The following is a 20,246-nucleotide window of genomic DNA, read 5'->3' on the forward strand; positions in this document are numbered from 1 at the left end:
GTGGAGGAAAATTCGTTTGCTGGATGCCTTTGGCAAGTCTGATTGAGTTTTGTTTATAACAATAAATTTTCATCCTGGTCAGGATTATGATTATAAAGAGCCTTTCATTTGAAGTAAGCACTGCTTAAGTAACAGTTTGTTATCTCCTATCATTTCAAGTGGTTTTCCAGGTTCTTCTAGGAAGTGCTGGGAATGTAGGGGGAAATGATAGAATGGTTTACTCAGAAGATAAGATCCTGATATCTGGAGAAGCAAAGTAAGAATAATTTATGACCAGATATGAACCCCTTTCATTAACTGCTTATGAAGCCTTGTCCAAAGTTTCACATTTTATTTTAATCCAGAGAGAAAAACAATGTTGCCTTAATAGGAGGGTGAAAATGTTCTGGCTTTGCAAAAAGTTCATGAATTTTTGGTATTTTCATTAATCCTTAACGTTTACTGCTATGGCATTCCACGTATGTTAATTTGCCAGTTAATACATTAATTGATTGACAAATGCAATAGTCAATGGGGAATAGCACTGTTTGCTATCTTCTTGATATATTATTTTTATATTTAATTAAGTACTCAAGATTTACCCTCAAGCCCATGGAGTTTTTGACTCAGGACTCTGCTATCTCATAGGAATTTAGTAACTAAATCCTAGTTGCATGGCAGCAGTTTTGAGCACAATCTAGAAACTCTGAATAGCTTTGAGAGTGTTGTAAAAAAATGTGTATAAGAAAAGAGCTAGTTACAGTTTTGAGAAACAAAAAAGCCACTATGGAAATATCACAGAAGAGTTTAATTTTTTTTTTTAATTTTAAAACTACTCTGAAAAGCATTATGCCTTTGCTCATAAAGCCATTTGTTTATTAGCATGAGTTTTGGTGAAGACCAAATCCTGTCTCAAATACATGTTTAGAGTTTGTGTTGAAGTTTTCCAAGGGCAGAGTTTAACCACAGCAAGAGATTACATCTTGCACTTCAATTTGCGTTCATCAAGATGCAATTCTTAAAATGGTGGTAAGGGGGGGAATTTTCACCGAGATCTTTCCAGCATATGTGAATTCATGCTCCCGCAAACATCATCTATACCTTTTCATCAAAAGAAAACGAAAGAGGATGGGTGATGCTCAGTCTATCCATGTGACTTCTGGAAGAAGATCTGTGAAACAGAATTGGATTTCCCAGAACTGCCCCCTTCACCCGCCCCCATCAAGATTGAGCTTTTGCACTACTTGATGCAGTTGTTGTCATGGAGACAATTCTTGTTTGTTAAATAAATGAAACAAATAGTCACAGAGAAACTAGACAATGTAAACTGTACATTTGTAAATAAGCTATTTCCTTTCAAATGCCAAATGCTCCATCTCTCTTTCTCTTCCTTTTTGAGGTCTCTCTAATTATATAGACTCATAGTTTTCACTGAGGATTTTAGCCAATAAACATTTGGGCTATCTACTATGTGTAAAACATCATGAAATATGAAATATGTGGAAAGAAATGAAATGATTCACATGGATGAGAATAAAAGAGAAGTGACGGTGAGGGTGGTGGTCCTAGGTAAGATGACCACAGAAGGAAGTCCTAGAAGCCAGAGTATTTTTCAACATAACACATGATAGTAAAGTCTAATTAAATAGACACACATCATATCCTAGAGGACAGAGTTGGAGAAAATGATATATATTGGGAATCCTAAATTGAAAAGCTTGTTTAAAATGTAAATAACCTCATTCTTATATATGTTCTCTATTAGACAAATATGGGACTATACTAAGACTTCATTCTTCTTTGTGTTTTAAGCCCTTTGCCCTGGGCCACACTTGTGATGAGAATGAATTAAATACTTGGAACTACATTAATTTTCTCATTCAATTCCACCTTCTCAGTTTCCTGAGGTCAGCCACAATCATCTCTTGCCCAGGCAACAAGTTTCTTAAGTGTCCCCCTCACCACAATTTTGCCACCTCCATCCATCAGGTCCATGAAACAATGCTGGATTTTTCTAAGATACTAATCTGATGAGGTTGCTTCCCTGATTAAGAATCTCAGTGGTTCTCAAATATGTTTTATAAATTGTTACTCAGAACTGTTTTATTTTGCTATTATTTCAGTCTGAGTCTTTTGATATTGTGGCAAAACTCAAACATTATCTGTCATTCTAAAATGAAACTCCCTAACCTGCTTTTATAAGTGTCCATGCCCTATTTGAAACCCCACCCTAATACCGCATAGATTTCTATCTCAGCACTTGTAACATCTTATTGTTCCCAAATTCTTGTTTTTATGTCTGTCTCCTACAAGAATGGGCTCTCCTCTTGGCCAAAGACCTCAAATTACTATCATTTTTAACTTCAGCACACAATAATCATGATGCATATTTACAAAATGAATGCCTTCGTGAGTAACTGAATAGATGCATGAATGAATGGGGCAGAACCTTTGGGTTAATATTCTATAGTATCTACAGTTGAATGTAGGTATAGGAAGTAGTGCTAACAATCATGGATGACAACACGTATGCCAGTTAAGTAAGTGAAACTGTTGTTTAAAGATGTCTATAACACTAGGAAGTATTCTTTGAAGTGGAATCCACAGAAATTTTGAACTAGTACAATGATCAACAGGAAAGAATGTAACAATATTTTTGAAAAGCACAAATGAAGATAGGTCTGGATTCAAATGTATTTCCACTATTTAAAAGCTTTGTTGGACCTATTCTTTTACTTTTATTAACTTTATTTCTGCACACTTAAGATTAAATAGATAAAGCCAAGGGCAGGTCTACAGCTTTATAAATAGGGGCCATGTGACTCACATATTCAAGTAAATCTGATGATAATGTTTTGATTAGAAGTTGTTGAAAAAAAAAAAAAGAAGTTGTTGTTGTTGACCCTGAGATAAGTTAATAGAATATCTCATCTCAGAGCCACTTACTTAAACATTCACATTTAAATAATAAGGTTTTGGCAGTTTTCTATATAATTAACTAAAAAAAAAATGTTTTCAAAGGCAGGAAAACATTTCCGTGGGAGAATACATTTATACTTATACTCCAAATTATCCAAGTCATTGGTACTTCCCTGTGGGATTTGAATACATGTAGATACTGGAGAAGCAGTCCGTTTTCTTAATAATCATGGCTTGATATTTGAGGATTTTAATGTTGTAGTCAACCATTCTTCATGTGGGATTCACCACACTCAAAAATCAGTCCTAGTCATTGGTACTTGCAAGGAATAGAGAAAAATAGAAAAGGCTCTTGAAAGAGGTCTGGCTGTCATAATATCATCCTTGGGTTTCTTCTTGGTCTAGAAGTAGCTTGTTGTAGCTTTTAGCCAAAACAATGAACTCAAGATGTTTTGCCTAGACCTTGTCAAGCTCCATGATTTAGTGATGGCTCCAAGATAAGGCAACAGAAACCCAACATTTTAAAAAAGGTTAACTTCTTACTTCATGAGAGACAAGGTCTTCAGTGTATTACCTAAGAATGAGGAAATATTTACTCACAAACATCAATATGGAGAATTGAGAGATGGAATGTCTCCTTAGATATCCACATTAATTTTTCCTGGTTATTTTCTCTTAAAAATATCATGATCATATCTACAAAGAATCATGAGAACAGTATGAGAAAAACACAAACCTCTCAAAATGCCTTTTGCAACAATTGGCAGTGATGTCAGCCCCCTCAGCCATTTAATATCCTCCCAGCTGATGGATGGGTCTATTGCTTTAGATACGTATGTAGCAAGTCCACTGTTGTCTCCAAAATTTTCCTTTGGAGAAAATGCTAAATCATTGGTTTCAAAATTTTTCATTCTGAAATAAAGATACATAAAATGAGAATTTCCCAGAGTTAGAGATAATTTTACAAAGACTCATTCAATGAAAAATGAAATGTCAGCCTTTCAAATCAATTAGATGTTCTTCAACCATCTATAGGTTGCTTGCATGCATATTTCCCATGTTTTGAGGTAAGATTCCAGACTAAGTGTGACAAACATTATAGACTCTTTCTCCTGCCCTCCTATTATGTTGTTGGTGGTGATGGTGGACACAGGGAGTGGTGGGAAGTGTTTCCCAGCATGTGGGTTCTCAGCTCTTGCCTTTTCCTCCTCCATTTAGTTGTTTCCTCTGAGGCTGTCTGCCTACCAACTCAAATTTACCAATCTTTCAGACAATCCTGGCAGGGCATGAGCTTTCCAATTACCAAGATCTTCATTTCTTTGCCTGTGGTACGACCACTAATTTATGTGCCAATTTGATTGGGCTAAAGGATACCTAGATAGCTGGTAAAATGTTATTTCTGGGTGTGTCTGTGTGGATGTTTCTGGGTGAGATTAGCACTTAAATCAGTAGACTGAGCAAAGATGATAACTCTCATCTCATCGATGTGGGTGGGCATCATCCAATCTGTTCAGGTCCTGAATACAACAAAAAAGTGGAAGAAGGACAAATGTGTTCTCTGTGCTTGAGCTGGAACATCCATCATCTCCTACCCTTGGACGTTGAAACATCTGGTTGTCAAGCCTTCAGATTTGGACCAGAACTTACACTATCATCCCCTAATTCTTGGGCCTTTAGATTCACATTGGGACTTACACCATTGGCTCCCCTCGTTCTCAGGTCTTCTGGTTTGGACTGGAAGTATACCAGTCTATGAGCTGCCAGCTCATAGACAGCAGATTGTGGGACTTTTCAGACTCCATAATGATGTGAGTGGATCCCTCATAATGTGTGTGTGTGTGTGTGTGTGTGTGTGTGTGTGTGTGTGTCCGTCCTACTGATTTTGCTTCTCTGGAGAATCTAATACATGTGACTTTCTCCTGCTCCTGAAGCCCTAGTAACCACACACACAGGAGATCTGAAGTGTCAGGAATGTTGGCATATAAATACCCCAGCTCCTTCACCCCTAAGCAGGCTAAACCTGAGATAGGTTCTACATATCCCAGAATTTCCAATCAGGATTGAGCTTCAGTTGCCTGCAGTTGGAGTTGTCTTGGTAACAGGCCCTTTGTTCATTGCCTCCTTTCCCTGACACCACTTCCCCACTCAGTATTCACTTCATCTTCCAAAGAAACTATTTGCATTTAAATCACTGGCTCACAGTCTCCTCCTAGGGAAACCCAAATTGACACACAACCTCACTGAGTTGCTGCCTCTCCCTGTGTCTAATTTTATTGAACCAATTTAGACCAGGATTTCTCTGACATACTGGTAAGACTCTGCTACTGGCTCATTCTATACCTGAAGTCTTTTCTCTTGGCTTAATATCCTGATATCCTGACTACAGTTTGGCAGTTCCCTAAACCAGAGACAAAGTTTTTTCTGCCTGTACCTTTGATCACTAAAACTGGGTAGATGACCATCTGGATATACAATGGCATCACCCCCTGTGACTTAGCTGCCTACAGACCCAAATCCAATTGCAAACTTCATCTCTCCGAAAGGGTATCTTTGAATGATGACAGTGACCTGGATTCACCTTGTTTTTCTGCACATTATAAATTACCTTGCTAGTCAATCTCCAATTTGGATAAAATACGGCTGTATATTATTCTCTGGCTTAGTCATAACACTTTCTTTCTTTCTGCTAGTTCTGCCATTGAACATATAAAGGATTTTGGAGCAACGACTCTAACAATTTTTATATAAACCTAAAAGTACATAGGCACACTATTTTGAATTTTTTCAAAAGAATCATAAGACTTCTTTTAATACAAACTAGGCTTAATGTTTTTAGTATACTTTCAGCTAAAATAGCTCCTTGTGTGGCTCGAGTGGCATACATTCTCATAAGGACATGAACATTCATACCCCACCTAACTCTATTCAAGCCATTGGCGACATTTTCTCAATAAATATTGAACAGCTTGTCCTATAGACCATTGACTCAGTTGACCATTAAGGATCATAGAAAATTTCAACTTCATGAGAGTCTTACTGGTACCCATCTATTTGTTGAGATTTGGTTTGGATTTTAGCTGAAATACCAAGCTAGGCATTTCTTTTTATCAAACCATTTAGGGTTGTACATTTTACCACAGCCTTTGGTATTCTGTGCTCATCTTCATTTGAATTAAGCTAAGCTTTTGGTCTATAAACATACCCTTATTACGAAGACCTATTCCAGAATATTACCTAGAAATGGTATTAAGTGATATTAAATTCCAAACTTTTAAATAATATTGTTAATAAGAAAAAGGTTAGGTCTGTCTGTTCCACAGCAAGACCAGGGGGGAAAAGAAGAAAAACATCTGTATGTATATATACTCTGCATAGCACCCCACCCCCATCCCAAACAAGCTACAGTGTTTCAGCAGAGGCGGGGTGGAAGGGTGAAATGGATAGGAAAAAACAGAAACATGGATAAAATTATATAAATAACTGTTGTTATTCTTGGATGGCGAAATGCAGATCAACACTTGAATGAATGTTGCCTTACAGAAATTTCAGTGCACAATGAAGCCTTGTTGTTACTCTAAAACGTTGTTCAAAGCCAGAAGCCAAGAAAAAGTTTTCAGATATCTTGACAGAGACCCACGATGGAGTGTTTTACCAGTGCTTCTGAAGGAAACCTCCGTGAATACTATTTTTATTTGAATTATGACATATACACAAGAAACACTTAAAGTGGCTGCTGATAACCAAAGTGTTCCATTTCTCAAGGAAGGAGAGGAGCAACGTCAAAGTAATAACACAATTACTTGGGACTTAATTCTCCAAATCCCACCCTGTTTAAATGACCCAAAAGCAAAGGGAAGAACTGGCTTTGTAAGAAACTCATTGTGCCTTGAATGCCTGAGAATATTATTTACTGTAAGTACTGATGGTGTGACATTAAAGACAAAGCTTTGTGTCTCCATGGTGGGAAACAAAATATAAAACAATAACCAGTAGAGCCCATGATATCTACACAATATGAAAGGGAGAGAGATTCATAATACATATAGAAATTTGTGCATAGGCCACTAGCTTTTAATGCTGGTTAGGAAAACATTTATATTGAGAACATAACCCTGCTAATTTCTTCCTCATTGTTCTGGGCAGTTAGAAGAAATGTTCAGGGCATGGATTTTAAGTTTGAGATCAAATTCTTGTTCAATGTCTTAGTAGTCATGTTTCATTAGGTAAATCTCATGTAATCTAGTACATTTTCATTGATGGATTCAACATTACTTACTGAGCACCTGCTATATGTTTTAGATGTTTAGGAGATACCAGTAGGTAAGACAACCAAAAATACCTGGCCACGTAGGGTTGACATTCTAGCAAGGGGAGACAGAAAACAAACAACAAACGTAATCGATAAGTAATTTATGGAGTATGTTAGAACATAAGAGCTATGTAAAATTTAAAAAAAAGGTAAAGCAGAATAAGAGGGATGTGAGCTGGTAGAGGTTTAACTGAAAGTTTAGATATCATAATCAGACTTGGCCTCGCTGAGAAGGTACCTGGTAGAGGAAATCAGCAGAGCATTGTTATTGTATTTGTTTCCTGTGGCCGCTATAGCAAATGACTGCAAACCTTTAAAATGACACAGACGAGGATTTTAAAATAACACAGACTTATTATACTACATTTATGGAGGTCAGAAGTCCAAAATGTATCTCACTGGACTAAACTCAAGGTGTTGATAAGGCTGTTTTCCTTCCAGAGGCCCTAGAGAAAAATCTTTTCCTTTCCTTTTCCAGCTTGTAAACACCTACATGCCCTGACTTCTGATGATACCCTTCCAATTTCTGCTTCTATCATCATATCTCCTCTGACTTTTGACACTCCTGCTTCCCTAAGGACACTTTTAATTACATTAAGCCTACTGGAATAATCTAGGATAATCTTCCCATCTCAAGGTCCTTAACTTAATCACAAGCGCAAAATCCATTTTGCCATGTAACTTAACATATTCACAGGTTCCAGGGATTAGGACATGAATGTCTTTGGGAGGTTATTATTTTGTTTAACACAGTTACATTTTGAATATTTTCCTAACCAAAGAATTTAGAGGCTGTTGGCCCTGTATCAAGTTCTCCTTTGCAAATCTTTCTCTCCCCTTAACCCCACCCAGGATTCCCAAACGTACTGTATCTCCATTCTGATTTCTACTGTTTGTTTTTATTTGGGTTTTCCACTAGAAAGACATGTAGATCCATCCTTGATGTCAAAGTGTAAAAGAAGTGAGGAAGTTAGTTGTGCATGGATTTGAGGAAAGACATATAAGATGGAGAGAGGAGTCATTTCTGAGGCTGTAAGGCACCAACCAGCAAGCCTGGCATGTTGAAAGAACAGTAGGCAAGCCCATACAGCTGGGAAGAGTGAATGGAGGTGAGGGTGCCAGGTGATAAGGGAAAAGAGATAAGGGGGTCCTGCTCCTGGGAAGCCCTGCAGGCCACTTTTATCATGACAGACCTGGGAAGATAGTGGCAATCTGATCTTCTTCCCTGTGATATGTTCTGGCTGGTGTGATTAATAAGTCCTTTTAGGGCTATAGGGCTATAATCAAATCACCAAAAGAATAGGTGTCATGATTTACCTTGATCTTAGTCAATGGCTGGAAATTTCTTTTCTTTTCTTTCAACTGCCTTGGTGCTGCACTAAAGAGCCAAATCTTTACTCAGGGTAAATGAACCATCTCCAGGGGGTAGAGAGAGGAAAAGGCCCCTGCCTCAAAGCCTGAGCAATCAATCTAGTGAACTGGCCCCATTCTTTGTTTCTTCCAAGAGCAGATGAGACTTCCCCTTATTCTCCCTCAGTTTCAGGAAGCTCCATGCCATTCATAATACACACATACATGTGTTTTGCATATAGACCAAGCAGAGACTACCAAACTCCTGAACTCTGGCTGGTCTCAGATGCCAAGAGTTGGGATCCTCCCCCACCCTGTTTACCCTTCCCCCTCTCCTCCCCAGCAGAGGAAGTAGCTAGGGCTGGAAGGAGCCACTGCTTTACAGACTCATTCTTCTCTGGATTTCCTGCCTCCCCCGCCTGCCAAACCTCACTTCTGAAAAGCCCGGCTTCACCTTCTATGAGTCAGGTCAGTTGCGGAAAAAAACCTGATTTCATATCAGGCTGTAACAGATGAGCTTTTTGGTTGTATGTGGCCTCAGGCGGAAGCCTGGGCCTCCCATTAGTGCGCTCTGCCTTCGACTGCTGAATGTGAGCTGCTGAGGAGCGGACCAGAGAGCGCTGGCCTGCCCCGAAGCCCAGGAGAACAAACAAGGCCAGTGTGCACTCCAGGGGTCCAGGGCACCAGGCTGTGGGGTGTTTCCTGTGTTCCCTGTAACCTGGATGTGTTGCTCATTATTTGATCATCTTCAGATGGGAGATGTGACAAGCTGGGGAGTCGTGGCCACTCCTGAGCACATGGACAGCTGAAAAGGGCCTTTGTCTCTTGGTCCTTCTAGTCATCTGGGCAGGAGCCCAGGAGCAAAGGACAAGGGGGAGAAAGCAAATCAACCCTCTTGCTCCTGACAGAATGGCCCTGGCACTGAAGAAGCAAGCGATATCAGCCAGAATTAATTAACAAGTGTATACAGTAGGGTGTATAACACCCTAATGTATTATTTATTATTGTTGTTGTCAGTAGTAGTCGTTGTGAGGGGAGGAGAAAAAGGAATACCAAATTCTCTTTCAAATGGCCAAAGGGAAAATAACGTAGAATGTTTCCTGTCAGAAGCCTGAATAGCGGGAAACTAATTATTTTAGAAAGTCTAATAAATAAGGTAATCAAAATAGAGAAGTAAGGTGAATACAGATTTCATATTAGGGAAATTTGAAGCCATCTACTTCTGATGGATTTGGCAAGAAGTGGGAATATGTCAGGACTTTTGTTTTTGTTTCTGTTCTCTTAGAAAGACAGAGTGTTTGGGTAACCCAGTGTCTGGGATACACGGAACAGGTTTATTGACAGCTCTGTCAAGGAGAGTACTTTCTCTTTCTGTCATTGGATTATTGAAGGTACCACATACACAGACAATATCCTAAATCTGCCTAGAAGTAACACAGAGATAGCACCACACAGCTAATTTACATATCATTCAATGATGGCAAAATTTTATGCATGGTAGTTTATACTCAAATAGATATAGACACAGCAGAGCTACACAATAGTTCTGTGACACTCAGAAAAGACTATACATGGACTTACGTGGTGGTTGAGATACATGTTACTCTATACCATATATGGAATTCCTACCTTTTAACAATGTTCTTGTCCTTATATGGAATGCTGATTTGATTTAGAATCTTTTGGATTTGGATCTTTTAGAAGTGTTCACTTCATATACAGACAGAGTAAGCAATGGCCCATTGTAAAATGAGGTCTAGGATCCTGGAAAGGAATCCTTTATCTTTTCACATACTCTGATGGATGGATGCCTTGAAATCCCACCATCAAAATGTCCTCCATTAAAATGAATATTTTGATTCCTTTTCAGATAGCTTTATCCCTAAAAGCTATCAGTCACATATTGATATGAAAAACCTAAGAGCAGATTTTGGCGGGAACTAGGGTAAGGAAAAAAACAAAGGGGAAAAAAGGCCTCCAGGTTAAAGAGATGAGGATTCTTTCTCAATAAACTCCAGGAGTTCCTAGCTTTGACACAATATAAATCTAGTCTTAAAATATTACAGGGAAAAGGACAATTCCTTGCTAACAGACAGGCTAAATGACCTGATAAAACCATCACAGTTTAATTTTAGATTACTAGATAAATTGGTTTTGCCTAGATGAGTGAGTGAGTGAATGAATGAATGAATCTTGACCCATTGATGAACCACAATGAAAGAGGAACATTGCTGAATAGAGGAGGAGATAGGGAATCAAACATGTGGTTTCTTTTGTCTCCATTCTTTTAGCTATTTAGTCTTAATAGACACGGGAAAATCTTTCTTTTTATCTTAATAGACATGGGAAAAAACCTTTGGAGCTGGTACATGACAAAAATGAGAATTAGAAGATCAGTTCAGGAGCCGAGGTGATCAGAGACCCATGGTTACCTGAGTTGAGGTGGCAGCTTGAACCTATTACGCACATCGTCAAAGCGGTTCCCGAGGTAAGGAGTGTCCACTGTCAGAAATATGGCCTTGTAGCCCCTTTGTTCTGCCCGCTGCACTAGCTGCTTGGTGACCTCACGGTCCTTGTAGATGTACAGTTGCAGCCAGCGGAGTGCCTCGGGACTGGCCTCTGCCACTTCTTCAATTGAGGAAGTGGACCAGGAACTCAGCATCATCCCGGTTCCCAGTGACCTGCAGGCTGAGGAAGAAAGAAGATAAAGGCAAGCCCAGCATTCTTCCTCACTCCAAAGCCTTCAGGCTGTGGCTCAAGGGGGTGGAAACATCTACAAGAGCAATTTGGCAATAAGAAGTCAGTTCTTTAAATAATTAGAAATATGCTTTCCTTTCTACACTCCGAATTGATCTTGAAGAGAAAAATGAGTCAAATAGCCAAAGATGTACTATGGGTAGGGATGAAAAAATTTGGAACAACCTGAATCTCCAACCTTAGGGGATTGGATACACTGCAGTACATATATAAAATGAAAGGTACACACCCATTAAAGGCAATATGTTTGTGGTGTTTAATTTTGTGTGTCAACTTGGCTAAGTGATGGTTTCCAGAATTTGCTCAAATACATCTGGTTGTTGCTGTGAAGGTATGTTTTAAGGAGACTAACGTTCAAATAGGTAGATTTTAAGTAAGGTAGATTACTCTCCATAAGGTGAATAGGGATCATCCAATCAATTGAAGGCTTTCCCTGAGGATTCTGTTAGCAGACTGCCTTCAGACCCAAACTGCAACATGAACTCTTCTCTAGGTCTCCAACCTGACAGCTTACCCTTTAGGTTTTAGACTTGCCAGGGTCCACAAATAAATCCCCCTACCTTTGCCTCTCTTTCTATGTACATATTCTGTTTCTATTACAGTTATAAAAGAATAATATTATTTGTGGATACAGAAAGAATTTCAAGATATATTTTTGAAAAGTCTACAAAATGACACATATAATTCCACATTTGTACCAGTGTGATTATTGGTTTATAAACCTAAACAAACTAATTGTTAATGAGAGGTTGGAGAGTTTAATTATTTTCTTCGTTTTTAACTTTTTAACTTTTATCTTCAAACATTTTGTTAAGGGTGCATTCTCCCGTTTATGTTGTACTTTTTAATATTATAAAATATGTATGCTAGACATCCCAAGTACATAGCAGCTCCCTCACAACCTTTTGAGCAAGATATCAAGAAATGAGCACAGTGAAAGTGAAAAATAAGTAATAAATTAGATAGATTCACCTAACCAATAGTCTTAGAGAACTGGGAAGAACATGGGGGATAAGCTTTTCACCAAAAAAAGGGTAAAAGGCAGTAGAATTGGGGTCATCTTTAGTGGAGGAGAAACTGATACAATGTTTGTATGCCAAATACCAAACATGGCAAGAGACAATATGTCTCTAACCATATGTAAACTAATCATATGACCCTGGGTCATTCAACTTATCTGTGTGCCTGACATATATCAAATGGCAGTAAAAGTAGTTGTCCAAGTGACACTCCTTGGGTGATGTTGAGATCAAGTGATGTGCTGTTTAAGATACGACTTTGAGAAGCTAAAATGCTTCCATGCATTTTCAAATCTCCCTTCAGTGTTTGTGAAAACATAGTGTGCAAACATTCCCCCAGAATTTCTAGTTCAGTAGGTCTGAGATGGGGCCTGAGAATTTGCCTTTCCAACCAGTTCCCAAAGGTGCTGATGCTGCCAGTCCCCTGTACCACACTTTGAAATTTAAGTAGTAGCATTATCATTTGGTAGTAAAATTCTAAGTCCACACGGTAATAAAATGGATTTTGTTCTGCACAAATATTACTTTTCCTATGGTAGGTGCTGCGTTCCTGTGGTTCAGGTGAGAGTTCAGATAAAGAAGACCTAAACTGGAGATTATCTTGTCTGTGAGCAGCTAATTTGTTCCCTCCAAGTGTGCCTTGAGAATTGCTCTCAAGAGGCTCATGACTTGCAAAATATTGTCACAACCCACATCTTATTAAGTAATAACACATATGCACATCTAGACCATTGTCTGATTTTCATTAAGATTTATAAATATGGAAAATAGCTCCAGGTCATCTACTGCTGTTTGGAAGGAACACCAGGGAACGCTGACTGGGTCAGAATCCCCTAACCATCAATTTATCACAGAGAAAATATGCCCTGAAAAGGATGTGCTCTAAGATGGCACAGAAATGGAGAGCTGAGTGGGATGAGGACCCAGCATGTCTGACTACTTCTGCAGGGCAATGATCTTTCTAGATAGAATTCTTAGATGCCCAAAAGACTCTCTGGTATCAAGCATAGATAAATGCGTTCTCCCAATTCTTCAGAGCCATCATCCCCAAAGGGAGTAGGTTTGCCATATCCCTGAAGGATGCTACCATGCCAACAGCTCTGGGAAGGCATGGAAATGGAAACCAGGGTGTAGGGCCTGCCACATACTGCAGTACAGAGTGTAGCTACACAAAGTGGTTCAGCTAAGAGGACCATCAAATGATAGGACAACTTTTTGTAGTGTATACAAAGGCATCATGTTGGTGAGCGGCTCCTCTGTCAATAAAGATCAAGAATCCTCAAAAAGATCTTGAATTCATAAGAAATATCTACAGACACTCCACAAAGACCATTAAAATCGTTAAGCTATCAAACTTGCAAGAGGTGTTGACCTTCACAAACCTTTTGTCTAGTCCCCTTGGGTGGGTATGTCCAGAGAAAAGCAAAGCTAGTTCATGCCATCTATTTCCTGAGTCTACTGCTTTGATACTAATGGTTCCTGAAGCTATTGGTGCTCAATGTTTATTTTTCAATGATTAAATCATATGGGGCTAAATTTTGAGAATCAGGACCTTTAAACTTCTAAGTTACCAATGTTTCCAGCTGTAGGCATTTAATAAATATTTGGTGATTTTACTTCAGGAGAAAATGCTGGATGCAGAGAGAATTTCAGAGCCTGTGCTGACATACTACGAGTTGAGACTATATATTACTCCCAGGAGAGAACAGGAGCAAAACTTAGAAGGCTTCATGCTCCTTGGAACATATATTACTGCCCACTGTGATCCCCATTCACCTGTGATCATATGCTGTGATAAAAAAAAGACAATTACGGATGAATTACATCTATGGTTTTCAACACAGTTTTATGTTGAATGAGATAGAGCACCCTGGGATTTTGCAAGGACCATTCAGAGAGACAATCACAACTTTGCCTGTTAAAATATTGAAACACTTCCATTCTAACTGGCAAATAACCATGGCTCTGAAGGAAATGACCCTCCTTCTTGAGTCCCTTCAATGTGGCATCATTCTCTTCTCTCCTCAAGGAATCCCTGGACCCCCACCCCTACAACCCAGAAATTCAAATGTTAATGCCTGGCAGGGCTGCTGGGCATCCAGAATGCTGTTAGAGCACTAGAAACCAGCATCTGAGCATCTCTTCTAATTGGTTAAAGTCTTTTGTTGTACTGGTTGCTAAATGTTTCAAATGTCATTTTTGCCTGATAAATAAAGAAAATGCCCTTCTAGCCCACATTGCTCTTTGGGAACAAAAACTACAAGATTTTTAATTTTATAAATCACTTGGCATAGTCAGACTTTGTTATAAAATTCTAATTAGAGTTATCCTAGTCCAGTGCATAAATGTTTTTGAAGCCCGTTTTCACTCCATATTAATTTTCTGCAATGAAACTCTGACCTGCTCTCAAAAGCAGCAACTGTTAGATTTCATTTTACAAGGGACAGTGGTTCACTTGCATGGAGCTGTGTGTCCAGCTTGCGGTGTAGCAACAGAAGACTCCAGCATATGTTGCATTTTCATAACTCCTAGCAAAATGGAGATCACATCTGAGGTGGTAAAGACAAGGCCTGGCCCTTGCCCAAGATGAAAGTCCCTAATGTTGATCCAAGTCTAAAAATCTTGGCTTTCATTATAGCCAGCATATCCTAGAGATACAATATCCAGGAGGATACACAATCAAGTAAACACTGATCCCATATGACATCCCACGACTCTGTTTCCTTACTTTCACTCACTCCCTCTTTTATCATCCCTAAGATATATTTTCAAGAATAAAAACCTAAACCTTTAATGCTCTAGATGTATTCATATTTTAATTTTTTCTTCTTCTTTATTTAGAGACAGCAGTAATACATTATGCCATTGTTATAAAAAATGCATATGAGGGGTGCCTGGGTGGCTCAGTCTGTTAAGCAGCCAACTTAGGCTCAGGTCATGATCTCGCGGTCTGTGAGTTCGAGCCCCGCGTCGGGCTCTGTGCTGACAGCTCAGAGCCTGGTGCCTGTTTCAGATTCTGTGTCTCCCTCTTTCTGACCCTCCCCCGTTCATGCTCTGTCTCTCTCTGTCTCAAAAATAAATAAACATTAAAAAAAATTTTTAAAAATGCATGTGAGATACACACACACATTATCACTAAAAGAGACATTAGTAAGGTTGTAGACATTAAAGCATCAAAGATAGGGGCACTTGAGTAGCTCAGTCGGTTAAGTGTCCAACTATGGATCAGGTCATGATCCCCCAGTTTGTGGGTTCGAGCCCCATGTCAGGCTCTGTGCTGACAACATGGAACCTGGAGCCCACTTCAAGTTTTGGGTCTCCTCTGTCTCTCTGTTTCTTTGTCTCTGTCTCTCTCTCTCTCTCTGCCTCTTCCCCACTCATGCTCTGTCTCTCTCTTTCTCTCTCTCTCTCAAAATAAACATTTAAAAAATTATAAAGCATTGAAGATAAAGCCCTGGAAATGACCTAGGTAATAATATGTATTTCTTGAAAAAACAACAAGCTATAATGGATTGAGAGTCAGAAAGCCTGGGCTACTGTCCCAGGCTGGCCATCCATGAGGCACACTTCATCTGCAAAATATCTGTAACCACAGCTGCTATCTTGTCTGCTTCATAACACTGCTAGACAGTCAACACTGAGGCAAGGTTTGTGAACATTTTCTGTGTAAACTCTGAAGCCATGCATTTTTAAAGGGTTAAGTGAGAGAATGCCTAACACTACATGGGAAAAGAAGTCCTAGGTAGCCTTATAAACTCAGAATTTTGACAAGGACCTGGATTTCTTATCATTACTCATCATCTTCTCTACACCCAGCTTTTCCCAGCATTGGTTTTGATGATCAAGACACCCATTCCTCTTTGCAAAGAGAGTGTCAAATGCTCACTCCCTTAAACAAGAAAGCTCTCAAAGGAGAGAGGAATCTTTTCCAGGCCAAGGAACTCCATGATAGGGCTGATATAAGAAGAGAATATCAAAGCAGATAATTCCTACATTCCCAGGGTGTACATTCCTTTGAAAATCCAGGGACAAGACAACAGAAAATAATACGAGAGATGCAACAAAAACACGACTTTCCCCACTCCCCACCTCTATCCCTTATCTGTCTACAGATTTCTGAGGAGAGTCTGCAGAGTAGATCTGAGAGGCTGTCAGCACTTCCTTAGTAAGACAACAACAGCAATACCGGAAGAAATTCTCACTATATTTTTTTTCTTTGCTTTATTGCAATAAAACCATAAGTATAATAATATGGAAATAAATGCATTTAATATCATTGTTTACTATCACCCACAATCCCGTCCCTCCCACACTGGCTATGGGCCAGTGAAAAACATTTGTGCGTTCTGGTTAACAGAATAAAAGGTATCCTAGAACCCACCCACAACAAATTTCTTATTAGAGTCAAATCACATGCCCTAGTCTGGGGAAATGCTACAAGGGTCTTCAATAATCTGGTATAAGATTTGACCTTAGTCAAATGTAGTTCTGCCTCCCCAAACTGCCATTCAGTAGATCTAACTCAATTTCCTACACTATGGAACCTATAATCAACCACTGAGGTTTATTTACATCAACTCATCTTAGATATCAATGCAACAACTTCTGGAGTTGATACAAACCCTAAGCTCCAATGTACAGTGATTTAATTGGGCTAGAACAAGTAAGTAGCTTTGCAAAGTGGCATGAACTGGCAGAATCCCCTGTACGGCTAAGAAATGCAATTGCGCTTGTACATCTTGGCAGTGTTTTGCTTTCCATCAAGCAAGCCTTAATAAAAATGTTCATTTCTGTGGACTTAAATTTTAGGGGACACTAAGCCTACCTGTCCAAATTCTTTAATCCAAAACCACTTTGTACACATTCCTCTCCTTGGTTTCAAGTCACCCTGATATCAACAGGCTTTCAGAAGATCTTATAGGGTCTTCAGGTGGGAATGATATTCATGCTACATCCAACACTGTTTCATCTTTGAGGATTTAAACTACATCATTGGCTGGGAGCCACCAAAGACTTTCATTCTAGGCTCTGTCTGGTGCTTCTCAAGCTCAGATATACATAGAAGTCATGTGATGATGTTGGTAAAATTCAGATTCTGGTTTAGTAGTTCTGGCGTGGGATGTGAAATCTAACATTTCTAACAAGCTCCTGAGTGATGCTAATGCTTTTGTTCTGTGGACTATACTTTTAGAACAATGAGGTGGATATTTTCTTTCTCAAGGACTCATTCAAGTTAGTTGGATATAACTGATGGCATAAGTAAAGCTAGGACTTACAGCAAACTGACCAGTGGTGGTAGGGTGGGTAGTGTCTGGCTCCCAGCTTGCCAGTTGCCAGAAACATCTTGCCAATGAATCTGTCTGTCTTCTGCATTGTTGTCCCTTTGAGGAGGGCACAGGTAAATCTGCCACATTTTCTTATTTCTTATGCATTCATCCCTTACTAGTTGAAGGGACACACACCATATATATATATGATATATATATATATATATATATCATATATATATCATATATATACCATATATATACCATAGATATACCATATATATACCATATATATCATATACCATATACCATATATACCATATATATATATATATATATATATATATATATATACACACACACACACACACACACCATATATATATATATGGTAATGTTTAAATGTGCCAAGAGACTCATATATATACATAATATATACATATATATACATAATGTGCCAAGAGACTCATATATATACATAATATATACATATATATACATAATGTGCCAAGAGACTCATATATATACATATATATACACACATATATACACGTATATATATACATACGTATATGTATATCTATCTATCTATCTATCTATATATATATATATATATATATATATATATACACATATACAGAGAGAGAGAGAGAGAGAGCACGTGAGGGAGAGCACTCAAGCAGAGGAGAGGTGCAGGGGGAGGGAGGGAGAGAGAGAGAGAATCTTAAGCAGGTTCCATGCTCAGCATGAAGTCCAACTAGGGACTCCATCCCATGACCCTGGGATCATGACCTGAGCCAGAATCAAGAATGGATACTCAACCAGGTGAGCCACCAGGTGCCCCATCATCAGACGTATCTAAAAACCTTGCTTATCTAGGACTTGCCCAGCTTCCTAGATTTGGGGTTAGAAACCAATATTAACAACGAAATAAAAATAAAATTGCAGAAGATAAGAGAGAGGGAAGTTACTGAAAGATGAGATAGTTCACCAATTATAAAATAGCTTCCAAATGTTTAATGTATTGTCCAACAATCTTACACATATAGGTAAGATGCTGAATCGCCAAGTAAAACTAAAGCTTATCCTGCTAGGCTTGACAGGGAGGGGAATTATAATACATTTGAGGATGATGTTCATCCACAGCTACCACCACCACCACCACAGAGGAAATTGTAAACTATTAGTTACCAATGGCAGTAAACGTCTATTATTTGAAACATTAATTCATGGGGGTCAATCATATTTCCAGATTAGAGCAGAATGGTTAAGCAATGTGCTACTTTGGGTCCAAGTTATTTCTTTGAAAATAGTTCTCTTTTATGGGAAAGGTGAGTTATGTTTCCAAAATTGTGTTTTTAAAGGAAAAAAGGATAACATGATTAAAGTGACTAAAGTTATTTTTAGGTGCATTTGATTAAAAAGCTCCTGCAAAACTTAGTCACCAAGACAGCTGTGCTGAAAATGTTGAGAAAACGCATTCTGTCCTCTGCACAGGAAGTCATTGTGCAATGGGGAAAATATGCAATGACAAAGTACCAAGCAGTTGTGTGGCTCAAAACTCAGGGCCTGACACACTAAGGTGTTTGCATAAATGTGCACCCTAACACCCACTGGGTGTGCCTACCTTTCTTCACACAGGAACTGCCATTTACAGAGTTGTTAAAGATGGAGTAAAAATTATTTATTGTCTGCACGTCTAAAATTACAATTTGAGATTACTTAGAAAAATAATGTTTTGAAACTTCCACTATAATTATGTGTGAAATACTTAGAAGTGATCAAACAAATCTTAATTTATGATTTAGGGAACTTAAGCAATTTCAACACTGCCAAGAAAGGCCAGAAAACCAGATTTCATCTTTCCAGTGCTTTCAAGATGGTCCATTGTCTAAATCCGGAGCAGTTTAACCTTGAGTGATCACACTGTCACTAACTTTGAGAGCTCTTTTTGTCTGCATCGAAAGATATTCAAGAAATAACTAGTCCCAATGACATCTGCGCCCTCCCTTTCTTGCTTCCACCATGTCTCTGGGGTAGAACTCTGCATTAGACTAAAACATTAACTTTACTGTAATGATCCCCAGGTTATTATTCTGTCATTTTATTAAGTTGTCAGGTCCTGGCATATAACTGGCAGATCACATGGAGACCACACCATAGTAAGATGCCTTTTATGATGGTTTCAAGGCAGATCAAGCCTGCACTTGACCTCAATTAACCTCCCTCAGTATAACAACCTCGGTGTTGAAACACACACACGAGCCTCTGACTTCTGGATTATCATGCTTTAATGTCATCAGTCACACTTATAATTTGAGAAAAAGCAATCTCATGCTCTCAAGAAAGCTGCCCGATAGCTTAAATTCTGGTGCGAGATACTAAAAATCATACCACTTGATGTTGGTCTTTAATGTAGTGAGAGGCTAATTTTTTACTAGCTGTTTTTGATTGAAGTTTGTCCTACTGCAAAGTGGTTTCAATCCCGAATCTACCATTTCTTGGAAAATTTTTAGATATAAAATTTTGATATATCTATGCACATATATACATTTTATATATTTTGTATACCTATGTATATATATAAAAAAGGTCCATAATCTTTTAATATGTGTGAATGTATATATATGTATATGTGTGTGTGTG

The 20,246-nt window shown here is 38.6% G+C and overlaps 1 protein-coding gene across 1 annotated transcript in view; it reads right to left on the reverse strand.

Annotated features, from left to right (window-relative positions):
* The window catches only part of HAO1 (hydroxyacid oxidase 1), a 46,372-nt gene that overhangs the window by 11,188 nt on the left and 14,938 nt on the right, over positions 1–20,246 (reverse strand). The window contains exons 3-4 of the mRNA XM_040447657.1: positions 10,990–11,245; positions 3,635–3,810 (exon numbers count right to left, since the gene is read on the reverse strand). Of these exons, the coding sequence (XP_040303591.1) occupies positions 3,635–3,810; positions 10,990–11,245 (432 nt within the window). The remainder of the gene's footprint in view (positions 1–3,634; positions 3,811–10,989; positions 11,246–20,246) is intronic.

Source organism: Herpailurus yagouaroundi, unplaced genomic scaffold (genome assembly GCF_014898765.1).
Source record: "Herpailurus yagouaroundi ecotype Mexico unplaced genomic scaffold, PumYag 196, whole genome shotgun sequence".
In the NCBI taxonomy this organism is placed as follows: domain Eukaryota; kingdom Metazoa; phylum Chordata; class Mammalia; order Carnivora; family Felidae; genus Herpailurus; species Herpailurus yagouaroundi.